The following is a 12,271-nucleotide window of genomic DNA, read 5'->3' as shown; positions in this document are numbered from 1 at the left end:
TTTCGAGAAGTTGAAGAAGCATTTCAAGAAGTTGAAGAATCTAGATGGGAGTTTCTTGAAGCCAGGGCGTTCAAGGAGCAAGTACTGCCCCCAAACCTATGCAAGCGACTCTAGAAGCAATGGCACAACTGTAATGAGGACACACGTGTTGTGCCAGTGCATGAAATTGCCAATTTATTTCCCGAATAAGAGGCAGAATACTTGACCTTTGATTCCACAGAATCTGAAGGTAAATTAATTGTTGTTGCTTATGATAAGACAACTTCTAAGATAGCTTGTGCGAAAATGGTGGTTCGTGATGAACTGTCATTTTCTTTTGTTGAGGATGACGGGTTTAGAGATTTCATGAAGGTGACTCAGCCTCAATTTAAGCCACCTTCTAAGAGAACAATAGTAGAGATATTTGGAAGCTTTACGAGGCTGAGAGGGAGAGGATTATGGGGTTTTTAGCTGTTAGTCAGCAAAGGGTTTCACTCACAATGGATACTTGGACAAGTATCCAAAACATTAACTACATGGTGTTGACTACTCATTTCGTAGACTCTAGTTGGAAGCTGCACAAGAGGATTTTAAACTTTTGTGTGATTCCAAATCACAAGGGTAAAACAATAGGCAAGCTGGTTGAATCTTATTTGATTAAGTGGAGGATAGATAAGGTTTTTACAATAGTTGTCGCTAATGCAAGTCCAAATCAGGTGGCTCTAGACTACATGAAGGAGAAGATAGGAAATTGGAATCAGTTGGTGTTGGGAGGCAGCTTTTTACATTTGAGATGCTGCTGTCACATTCTTAACCTCATTGTGAGGGATGGAATGGAAGAGGTAGACTTCTCCATTGATGTCATTCATAATTGTGTCAAGTACATTAGGTCATCACCTGCAAGATTAGAGAAGTTTAGGAAGTGTGCAGTGATAGCTAAATTTATAAGCTATTGATTTTCCTTATTCACACTTAAGATTGTCAATTGTAGCAAGGGTAAACAAGGTCTTTCCCGCAGAGGACTAAGGTTGTAACTACTCAAAACAATGTCACAAAAGTGACCACTGTGCCTAGCGAACAGCAGTCGAAAACCTAACTAAAAACCTAATCTACACTATTCAGAAAATTATGAAAATTTACAGAGAAGTACTAGATACACAAGAGGTCGAGCACACAAAATTTGGTGATTTTTGAAATTGATTTACTATTCTAAACAAATACGAAAATATAGAGTACAGAAACTGAAGATAACAAAAACTGGTTTTAAGATGGTTTGAAAACAATATGATGAAGATAGTTAGGGAAGATGCATCCACCCCCGACAATCACACACAAGATAATTTGTTTAATCCTAATTCAATTAATCTAGATGAAGATGCTCAGGTTGGCTCGGTACGCTTGAACACAACCTATTACCCTTTCTTACTTCGTACGCTAGGCAGGAAGTGCTCTACACCTAGACTATTCCCAAGCAATGCAACCTAAAGGTACGTTTATTAGATTAAACATGCAGAGATCATTAAGGTCTAAAAGAGTTTGAGACATCACTAGGCATCGCAATAAACTTAGCGCCTTGCTAAACCTAGGACTTTGTTTACTTGATAGTGAAAACTAACAATTGCTTCTCTAGAAGGTTTGAGGAGTCCAACTATTGACACATGCATCAAACAATCAAAGCGGTAGAATCCTAATATACATACTAAGCGTGCACTCAAAGCATACAAGCAAGCATTCATCAATGGAAAAGTAGTAAACAATAGTCTCATCTTGGATTAAAAGAAAATAAAATCAAAAGTCAAATCATCTTGTAGTTCATGTCTAGGGGCTTCAAGCAGCCCCTTAACTAATAAAAACTAGCAAAACATAGAATAAACAAAATTAACTAAAGAAGGGGAGAGGGAGAGAGAGAGAGAGAGCTGCTGCAGAATCATCTCCTTTTATATGCTTAGAGGTTGCCTTCATCTTTCTTGTTGTACAGGAAATCCAAAACCTAAAAGAATTAGGGTTCACGTGCTTAGGTGGAGTTTTCCTATTGGCTCTTGAACTTGATGACTCATTCTAACCATTCATATCGTGCCGTTTGTCCATATTAAGTCGGAATATGATACACAAACTCGTCCTCGGGCTTCTCGGTGTGATTTGGGCCTCGAAACATAAATTCCCGTCCAACCTCAGATTCACGCGCAGCCTGACCTTCTTGTACTAAATCTGCCATAACTTCTTCTAGAAAAATGATATTGATGAGCCGTAAAAAGATCTGGAAACTAGACATCTGGAGCTTTCCATCAATATAAAGATAATATCTGGTTCATTGTGAGCTGGTCTCAATGATCTGTCGAAGTTGACTGATCTGCACAGGCAGATTTGCCTATTTTGCACTTCAATCCCTCTTTTACTTCTTTTCTCCTTCTTTGCTCCAAGATACCTATAAAACAAATAAACAACGTAAATAACTAGAAAATATACTAAACTAACAAAGAAAGTATAGAGATTAACGTTATTAATATTGCATAATTATGCTCCTATCATGCAGCTCAAGAAAAGATTGAGCACAGGGGAGGAATTGTACCTTTAGATGTTTGCACATGATGGAATTCAACATACTTTATGTTGGATCTTGCATGCAAGTATAAGAAGGCTTTTCTGAGGCTTGAGGATGAAGATCAGCAATTTGAGAATTACTTTCAAGAGAGAGTGGGTGGAAGCAAGAGACAAGGGCCTCATAGAGTTGCAGATTGGGAAAAGGCAGTAAGGATTGTCAAATTTCTCAAGATCTTCAATGCAGCAACCTTGAAGTTTAATGCCACTGAGCATGTAAGTACGAATGAGCCTCTCCTTTGGATGTGCACAATTGTTGGTGAGCTTGATAAGTGCATAGCTAGTGAGGATCCTCTTCTTGTTAGCATTGGCACCTCAATGAAAAAGAAGTTTGACAAGTATTGGCTGTAGCTTGAAGATTTAAACAAAATTCTGCTTATTGTTGTGGTTTTAGAACCATGATTCACATTTTTGATTTTGTATAGTTTACCGAATATGGATACACTAATTTCTCAAATTTTCCTTGCAGACGAAGATCCAGCTGCTGCAGCAGCCTCAAGGAATGTGACAATGCCAAGGATCGAGTCTACGCATCAGCAAGTTGATGAGGATAGTCATGCAGCAACTCTACATCAGTTCAAGCTTTTGCGGCAAGGGAAAGATGTTGTGGTGATCAAGAATGAGCTAGACGAGTATCTATTAGAAGCTTCAAAAAACCCTTCAAACCCCAAGTTTAAAATTTCGGCTTGGTGGAAGGAGAATGATCCAAGATACCCCATTCTGTCCCAAATTGCCAAAGATGTGTTCGCTGTACCCGACCCGCTTCATCTGTGGCATCCGAAGCTGCATTCAGCCTTGGAAAAAGGATTGTGGACTCTTTAAGAGCTTCCCTTACCCCTAAGATGGTTGAGGGATTAGTTTGCTTGAGTGATTGGCTAAGGGGAGTGGGATTTGATGTGTATTTACGAACCAACCAAAGATGAGTTGCAGCTGTATGAGGAGTTGGAAAAGCTGGAAATTGGTAAGGGTTTGACCGTTTCAGTTTTTTGAACTTGTTCACTTTTTAGCTGTTTTGCACATGGATAATAGTGGCTGATAGTTTTCTCAGTTTTGCACTTTTGCACTTGTATAATAACTTTCATTGAGGGCCTAATTTTCGCATGTAAAATAGTTGTGTTTAATGGATTTTTGTCTAATAAGTTTTAGTTCTTGTTTTGCACATGTATAATGAGCTCGTTGAGTTGCAGAGTTGGCTTACTTGTTTTTGTTTTTCTGTTTTGCACTTGTTGGGAATTTGATGGATAGATGGAGGGGCTACTGCTGTTTGTGACACTGAGGAATGAAGTGAAGGAGCTGGATTGCTTGGAGGAAGTTTGAAGTCAGCACTCGGCAGCGCTGGAGTTTGGCATTTGCTTGTTTGTTGGACTACCATTTTATTTTCTTAGTTTAATTCTGCATTTGGTGAATAATTTGGCACCTTCATGAACTCCCATTTTATTTTCTGCGTTGGTTAATTTGTACTTTGGAAATGCTTTGTATTAGTGTAATTTAAATCTAGTCAGACTTTGAGTGTATTAGTTATTGATCTGTATGTTTGTTTCTTCTAGTGTCTGCTTATGGGTTTTTTTTATTTTTTATTTTTTATTTATCTAGATTTGGTTGATTAGTACCTGTAGTTCTGTAGTTGGGAATTTGGTCTACTGGAAGTATAATGTTTCATTAGTTGATTTTTTTGTCTTTTTTCGAGTTTGCAGGTTATCAACTATGGTCTGTAAGTTTATTTCATATTGAGTGATTAGTAGTTGGGAATTTGGTCTGCTGGAAGTAGAAGTTTCAGGTTTTTTTTTTCGTTCAAGTCTGCAGGGTTGCATGTTTTAGTATGTGGTTTGGGTGCAAACCGCACTGATAAAACAGTGCAATCGAAAATCCGGTCCAAACAATGTAAAAGTGGTTGCGGTTCGTAAAGTGGGTCTACCGAATAATGCGGTATGATTGCTGTTTCAGGCCCAAACCGCAGATAGCCCAGCCCTAATGGAGGAGGATATTCAAGAAAATGAATCCCAATATTAGTTGCCAAGCCACACTAAGAAAGACCATCCGCGGCCATGTTCATTTCACGGTAAACAAGATGAGTAGTACATTAATAAAAAAGCTCCATGAGAACTCTACAATGCTAAGAATAACTTTGAGAGGGTGAAGATCATCAACTCCATTAGCCATAATATTGACATGCACATCTGAATGACATTCTACTAAAACCTTGCCCCTTGTTTTTTGAGAAGCCATTTTAAGCCCAAGAAGGAGACCCCAAGCTTCAGCAACAATAACCAAACCAGTTCCAAGATTGGCATAAAAACCCATATTCCAACATCCACAGTGGGGTCACCGAGCACAACACTTGCTCCAATAGTTTGGTTTTTCTTTTCTTAGCTTGTTTCAGTTTTTTGTCGGGACGATTTTGGTTTTTTTGTCCCGGATTATACTTCGCTATCCCACTAACAGGATGACACATGTCCTAAACCAATTAAGCGTTCCTCACGCGCTCGATCACAGTGTAGTTTCAGTCGCGCATGCCGTGGCACATGTGGAGCTGTGCTACGTTCATGCAACCAAGGCAAGGGCCTTCAGCTGGACGAACCCATTGGTGGCATCTTGTGCTTCAAAATCAATTATCCCGGAGCTCAGCATCGACCTCGATGGAGGTGGAGGAAGCGTAGTCCTGCTGGAAGCAGAGAATAGTATCCCGGAGGAGGACGTGTCGTTGTCGGAGACAAGTACATAGGGATCTCGATCCGCAGCGTAGGTTTTGATTGAGAGGGTGGGGAATGCAATGGTGGTGACTTGAAACCGGCGAGAAGGAGTGGAGAAGGGGTTGAGGATTAAGGAGGATGAGGCATGAGGTTTGGGGATGGTCACGTTGGTTGGGTTGAGGAGCCGATAGGGACTGGAGAAGAGGAAGAGGAGAACAAAAAAAGGAAGACAGAGAACATAAGGCACAAATGCTGGGGAAAAAAAGGGGTATTGGACCGTGAGTGAGACACGCAACATTTGGTTAAGAAGGGTTGCCCAGGAAGTATTGTTCTTTTGTCCCCTCCTCTTGTAATTTTCTTTATACTTTTTTTTTCTAATGATAAAAAAAAAAGTTACAAACTAAAACCCCGCAAACAATCAAGTCCTAAATTTATTTTATACTTTCATAAAAAAAAAATTTTAATAAGCAAAATGGTGGCGGGGTGAGCTACCACTCCAGAACCGGGAGCAACTTGGGTATGGGCCCTCACCAAAGGATGTTATTCACAGGTTGGGGTTCGAACCAGGCCTATTACCAGAAGAAGTTCTGAAGCGTCCGCCCCACTTGTAGCCTAACATGCTTCTACCAGATCAACTCCATTAGGTAATACTTTAATAAATTTTAGAGCCCTCCTCTTGTAATTTTCTTTATACTTCAATACATTTTAGAGGTTAAGCTGAGGCAATATCCCTTCACGTTTGACTTTAGTCAAAAAAAACATTTTGGGCCTACGTTAGTATATGCACGGAAATAACCAGGAAAAAAACAAGAAAAAAAAAGTTGTTGGCATGTGATCCTTTCTTTACGCGTTATGAGAAAAACAATAATGTGTACGTGGAAAATAATAGTTGTCCGTACAAATGGGCCTAGAATTTGTCCAAAAAAAAGAAAGAAATGGGGCCTAGAACAATAATTGTTGTTGGCGTTATATTAGCTGTCATCCAATAGGGAGCTTCTGTACCACGTTTTTGTTGGGTTCGGGATGTTTTGAAATTTAAAAGAAAAGGGCAAGAGGAAATAAAGAAACCACGGTTAGAACTTTTCCGCATTTCCACCACTTAGAATCTCAGTATTCGTATTCTCAGAAACAAAAATAAACACTGCGCTCTAAGTTCACAGTACAAATGAAGCCATCGGAACCATCATCGTCGTCGTCATCGTTCCCATCACCGCTACCTTCCTCATCGTCCTCACAAGACTGGATCTACGACGTGTTTTTGAACTTCAGAGGTGAGGACACCCGCTACGGCTTCACGGACCACCTTTATGAGGCATTAAATGTTGCCGGAGTCAGGACGTTTAGGGATGACAAGGGACTAAGAATAGGGGAGAACATATCAGAGGAATTGGTGCGGATAATCCAAGTGTGTAGGATCTCTCTCATCGTCTTCTCAGAGAACTATGCGGATTCAAGTTGGTGTCTTGAGGAGCTGGTGCACATCATGGAGTGTAGAAAAACACTGGGGCAGTTGGTTTTCCCAATATTCTATCATGTTGATCCTTCTGATGTCAGGCATCAGAGGGGTAGTTTTGAAATGGCATTCGGAAACACGGGGGACGAATTTGATGACATTTTCAGTGGGAAATATTTAGCTATACTTCGTTGGAGTGCTGCTCTTCTAGAAGCTGCAAATTTGGCTGGCTGGCATCTTCGTTTGGATGAGTAAGTATACATAATAAATACGTAACTTTTTAAAAGCTAGCTGTTGCTCTCGGTTTGGTCCTTGCTTTTGTTAATAGGAAGTCTTTGAGAAAGTTGTTGGAGATCTCCTTGAGTTCGGTGGAATATGCTTTTTTTTTTTTTTTCTTCTTTTAAAAAAGAGAATCAAAAGCCTGAAACCATGGTGACCCGAACTCATGACTTCGTACATAGGTAGTGGGTGTTCTAACCACTGAGCTAACACCACTGATCTCATTGTTCGGTGGAATATGCTTATTTATGAGTGATATGGAAAATTTTATAACTTTAAGGTTTGGCGTATCATAGCGCAACTCAAGATATGGAAAATCATGCCAATATATGAAGAAACTAAAATTCGTGCAATGATTCTGAGTACTTTTGAAATTTGCATACTGTAGAACATCAGTAAACACGGATAAGAGAAGAGCTCCGAAGAGATTAATTTTATGTTCATTTTCAAGACTATCTATATCCCACGTGGGACTTACCAAAATTTTAAGTAACATTCCTAAAATAGCTTCTTCTAAATTTTTGAACAAAATAAGAAAATTTGAGGAGTTCCAAACCAAAACTGGTGAACCACATTTTCAATCATCATAATACAAAGACACTTCTAACTTCTAGAAATGCAATCAGAAGTGCTTGTTTATATAATATAGTTTTTTTTTTTTCGAGAGAGAATGATATGATATAGTTAACTAGAAATAAGATAATTCAATAATATCTTATAGTTGATACTTGATACAGAATGCATCATATTTATGCTTTTAAATGTTAAATGATCAACAGGAGTGAAGTAGAGACTATCAAACGCATAGTCAAGCAGATAAGAAGCAGGCTAAACACTACATACTTAAACGTCGCCAAGTACCCGGTGGGAATAGACCAACACGTTGAAGATATTAGTAAGTGTTTAGGTGATGTTGGATCAGATAATAATGATGTTCGCATGGTCGGAATTTGGGGTATGGGTGGAATTGGCAAAACAGCAGTTGCAAAAGCCATCTATAACAAATTCTATCATGACTTTGACAGTAGAAGTTTCCTAGAAGATGTTAGGGAAACTGCAAAGGACCTAGGTGGTATTATAGCTCTGCAAGAAAGACTTCTTTCTGATGTCTTAAAACCTACCAAGATAGAGGTAGGTAATGTTGCCAGAGGGATCAATGTGATAAAACAACAACTTGAAAGGAAAAAGGTACTTGTCATTGTTGATGATGTGAACGATAAGGAACAATTAGATGCATTAGCGTGTGAACGTAACTCCTTTGGTCAAGGAAGTATAATTATTATAACAACAAGAGATCGACTTTTGCTTCAGCAACTGCAAGTGCATCTTATACATCCAATTCGAGAAATGCCTGAAGGATCCGCTTTTGAGCTCTTCAGTAGGCATGCATTTCAAGGTAAGTGGCCGCCTCGAGGATTTGATGACCTCTCCAGAAGTGTGGTTGCTTACTGTGGAGGTTTACCTCTGGCTCTTGAAGTTTTAGGGTCTTTTCTCTTTGGAAGGGGGAAGGGAGAATGGAATGGCACATTGCAGAAATTAAAAAAGTTTCCTGATGCCAAAATTCAGTCAAAGCTCAGAATTAGCTATGATGCAATGGATTGGAGCCAGAAGGAGATATTCCTCCATATATCTTGTTTCCTCATTGGAATGGACAAGAACCATGCCATACAAATACTTGAGGGCTGTGATCTTTCCGCAGAATCAGATATCAGTGTCCTGCTTCACCGTTGCCTTCTTACTGTTAGTGAAAAAAATAAGCTCAAGATGCATGATTTGCTTAGGGACATGGGCAGAGAAGTTGTTCGTTTAGAATTCCCTACACTCCCTGAAAAGCGTAGTAGATTGTGGTGTGAGAAAGATATAATAGAAGTACTCACTGATGATTCTGTAAGTACTATCCATATCAAGACACGCATATGCATATTATATATATACATGTGTGTGTGTGTGTGTGTGTGTGTGTGTGTGTGTGTAAGCATTCATGGCCCTTGCATGTATAGGCGCATAAATCATTTTTCCAATGCAAATAGGCTTTTACCTAATAAGTGCCTTCTGCTTGTTAATAGGGAACTGAAGGGACCGAAGGACTTGCGTTAAAGTTGCAAAGATCTAACAATATGAGTTTCAGTACAGAATCATTTAGAAAGATGAGACTGAAATTGCTCCAACTCAACTATGTACAGCTCACTGGAGACTGCGATAAGTTTGCCAAAAAGTTAAGATGGCTCTGCTTGCGAGGGTTCTCTCAAGAGATCATACGCAATGAGTTTCTTAATGAACGAAACCTGGTTTCCATCGACCTGCGGTACAGCAATCTCGTACGAGTTTGGGAGTATTCAGGGGTATATTTATTAGAAACTTTTGCTTCTGGTTTAATACAATAAATACCTCACGCTCTCCTTTTCTTTTTTATGGATTTTGATATTTCTTTTTGTTTTGGTGTTGCATGTCTAACAGCTGCTTAAGACACTGAAGATACTTAATCTCAGTCACTCACATAACCTAACACAATCACCGGACTTTTCAAATCTCCCAAATCTCGAGTATTTGATACTGAAAGACTGCAAGAGTTTGTCAGAGATTCATGAGTCTGTTGGACGTCTTGAAAGACTTGCCGTGGTAAATCTCAAAGACTGCATAATGCTCAAGGACCTTCCAAAGAGTTTTTATGAGTTGCAATCAGTCAAAACTCTTGTTCTTTCTGGCTGTTCGGGATTTGCGAATTTGGATGAGGATATAGGGAAGATGATATCATTGAGAACTCTTCTCGTAAGTGGCACATCCATAACTGAGATACCATCCTCTGTACAAAGACTATTGCCTCGCCTGGACTTTTCATCTCGAGACAGCTTGAAACAACAGACCACAGGACCTAGCCATGACTAATCTGATGAGGGCCGACCTTCAAAGAGAAATGATAGGGTTATAAAGCTCGGAGTCGGAGAAGCTTGCAGAAATCTCTGTTACCAATGAAGACCTCATCGTGACTGCACGAAGGGGTCTCTCATGAGCATGAATTCTGACGTTTTCTTGTTTAGGATTTGCTTCTCTCCCAATCTTATCAACCTCCGCAAATAGCTTGTTAAATCCCTTTCTCTGACTCTCGGTTCTTATATTGCTGTCAAAGGATTGGTATTTGGTACCATATCCTTATAAGTTGTAAGGGCAGGTTCATAACAGCATTTGTAATAGCAATATTAAGTGGCTAATGTACTATTGTGGGAGTTTCATTCAAATTGCAATGTACAGGGTTTGATGCATCCTTGTCAGCAATCAATCGATTCTTAGAAATCTGAACTGGAACTCCTGATTTTAAGTGTTTGATTGATGGCGAGTGTTGGGTTAGGATCGGTCGGAATTGAAGAGTTTCACTTTCACCACAAAGAGACTTGGGAGAATTCACAGAGAGAAATTGCAATTGCGCTTGTGAGTGGAGTGAAGTGGAACTTGGACGGTCAAAGCACAGTTGTGAACGTCGGCGCCTTAGACCGGTGGTTTCGTCAGCCCCACGCGCTGTCTGAAAAATAGCTTGAATCTGAAATTTGAGTTACGTAGCAAAAGTCAAACAGTCAACGTGGCAAGATAGCCGATTGGAAATGGAAATGGAAATGGGTCAGGTTTAAGGCCCAATAACTTTCATGGTGCAAAAAAAAAGATAAAAGAAAAATTAATGTTTCATGGTCTCATCTCTACTCTGTAGTATTACTAATCTCTTGAATCGGGTCGGTACCACCACCGCCGATGGTGGTGATGATGGAGTGGAAGAAGATAGAGACGGTGGTGCGGCCAATGAAGTGGACACCAACGAGGCTGGGGATGGACGGTATGGCCTTTTCAAGTTTTGATGAGTTTTGAAATTTATATCTGTATGTGGCTCAATTAATTTTAATGGGGATCGATTCATTCATATATACTTGTATTATTGCTTAAATTTTTTAAATTCAGTATAAAAGCTCGAGATTGGGGTCGAGGGGGTCTAAACTCTAAAGAAACAATCAAGCTGCTTGGTTGGGATCACTGAAAAAATATTGGAGCAGTTGATTACATATATGTCACATTACTACATGAGTTAGTCTCCAATAAAAATCCAATGCTCAATAGACTTTCAGTCCAAGAATGGATTGATTTGGGCTTACTCTCCTTTTGTATAATTTCACATTGTGCATGAATACTATTGCTTGCTAGTTGTGTTCTTTTGAGATTCTGAAGATTTCATGCAGGAAAGGAATGATGGAATCGTAAGTAGGCACGCAAAAGAGGCTATGGAGAGACGCAAAGCTTGTGGATGCGGAGGGCTAGTGTTCCTGCTTCAATGGAAATGACCGGTATGTCCAAAAAAATAGGCAAGCCCCTGACTAAAATCTTGACCCAAACTGACTGGCTGCCAGCTCGGCCCAAAAGAAATCGTGGCTGACATCAGCCACTGACGCGCAAAGAGAGACGCAGAAGAGAGGAGGCGTGGTCGCCGGGTCCGATTTGCTCCGCCTGGGGGCAGCGGCTGGGCGAGGCGAGGCGACCTCGGGGTTGCCGGGACCGTGGCTGGAGGACGGCGGAGAAGGGAGAAAAAGCCGGGTCGGGTCGGACGAGACCCGCCGGGTCTGGGGGCGCACGAGAGAGAGAGAGAACCGGAGGAAATGAAAAAAAGAAAAATTTTCGTCCTTTGAAACAAAACAAATTTTTTTTTTGCTATTTATAGAAAATTCCCAGATTTCAAAAATTCATAATAAATTCATACGAACTCCGAATATTGTGTTCAATATATGCACGAGATCGTATCGACGAGCTCTACAACTTTCATGAAGGAAGTTTTCCCAAATTCTGAACGTATAAAAATAACGTTCTTTTCGAAAATAAAAATCGATTCAAAACCGAATTTCTTGTACAAAACATATGTAAGAAAAAATCAATGAACAGTAAAACTGACTGGTCAAGAAACGGAAAGGGTGGAAACCCATGTCCAGTGGCAGTGAACAGTTTCTTGATTGGTCGAACTCTTGACTTTTCGACATTGACATTTCTTGACAACGGGTGGACTTGCTCTAAAGAGATATAAATCAGACTCAATCTCAGCTACCCAGTTATAATTACCAGACATATCGTGCCCAATTCAGAAGCAAAATAAATATCACATGCATGCTCTGATAGTTGCCTACAAAAACAGTGTGCACACTACCACAGTACTGACTTTATTTATTATTGTTCATACCTCCATGTTCGTGCAATAACTAGCTAATAAGGCCTTCTCCAGCCCATGGGGGGAAAGGGCTAAAGA

At 39.9% G+C, this 12,271-nt stretch overlaps 1 protein-coding gene across 1 annotated transcript; it reads left to right on the top strand.

The window, feature by feature from the left end:
* The first annotated feature begins 6,309 nt into the window (after nucleotides 1-6,309).
* Nucleotides 6,310-10,327, top strand: LOC133741806 (disease resistance protein RPV1-like). The gene is made up of 4 exons (XM_062169524.1): nucleotides 6,310-6,971; nucleotides 7,779-8,886; nucleotides 9,066-9,341; nucleotides 9,457-10,327. Exons 1-4 carry the CDS (start codon nucleotides 6,433-6,435, stop codon nucleotides 9,883-9,885), a joined length of 2,352 nt encoding a protein of 783 aa, XP_062025508.1. The 5' UTR covers nucleotides 6,310-6,432; the 3' UTR covers nucleotides 9,886-10,327.
* The last annotated feature ends 1,944 nt before the right edge of the window (nucleotides 10,328-12,271 follow it).

Source organism: Rosa rugosa, chromosome 4, assembly GCF_958449725.1.
Source record: "Rosa rugosa chromosome 4, drRosRugo1.1, whole genome shotgun sequence".
NCBI lineage: Eukaryota > Viridiplantae > Streptophyta > Magnoliopsida > Rosales > Rosaceae > Rosa > Rosa rugosa.
Note: the sequence above shows the minus strand (reverse complement) of the source record. Positions and strands in the feature narration are given on the sequence as shown.

Bases quoted from the DNA above. Each gene is read 5' to 3' on its own strand.
- LOC133741806 (XM_062169524.1), top strand. From the start codon at position 6,433: ATGAAGCCATCGGAACCATCATCGTCGTCGTCATCGTTCCCATCACCG. The intron at 8,887-9,065 runs GTAAGTACTATC...GCTTGTTAATAG, and splicing joins AAGTACTCACTGATGATTCT to GGAACTGAAGGGACCGAAGG. The intron at 9,342-9,456 runs GTATATTTATTA...CATGTCTAACAG, and splicing joins GAGTTTGGGAGTATTCAGGG to CTGCTTAAGACACTGAAGAT.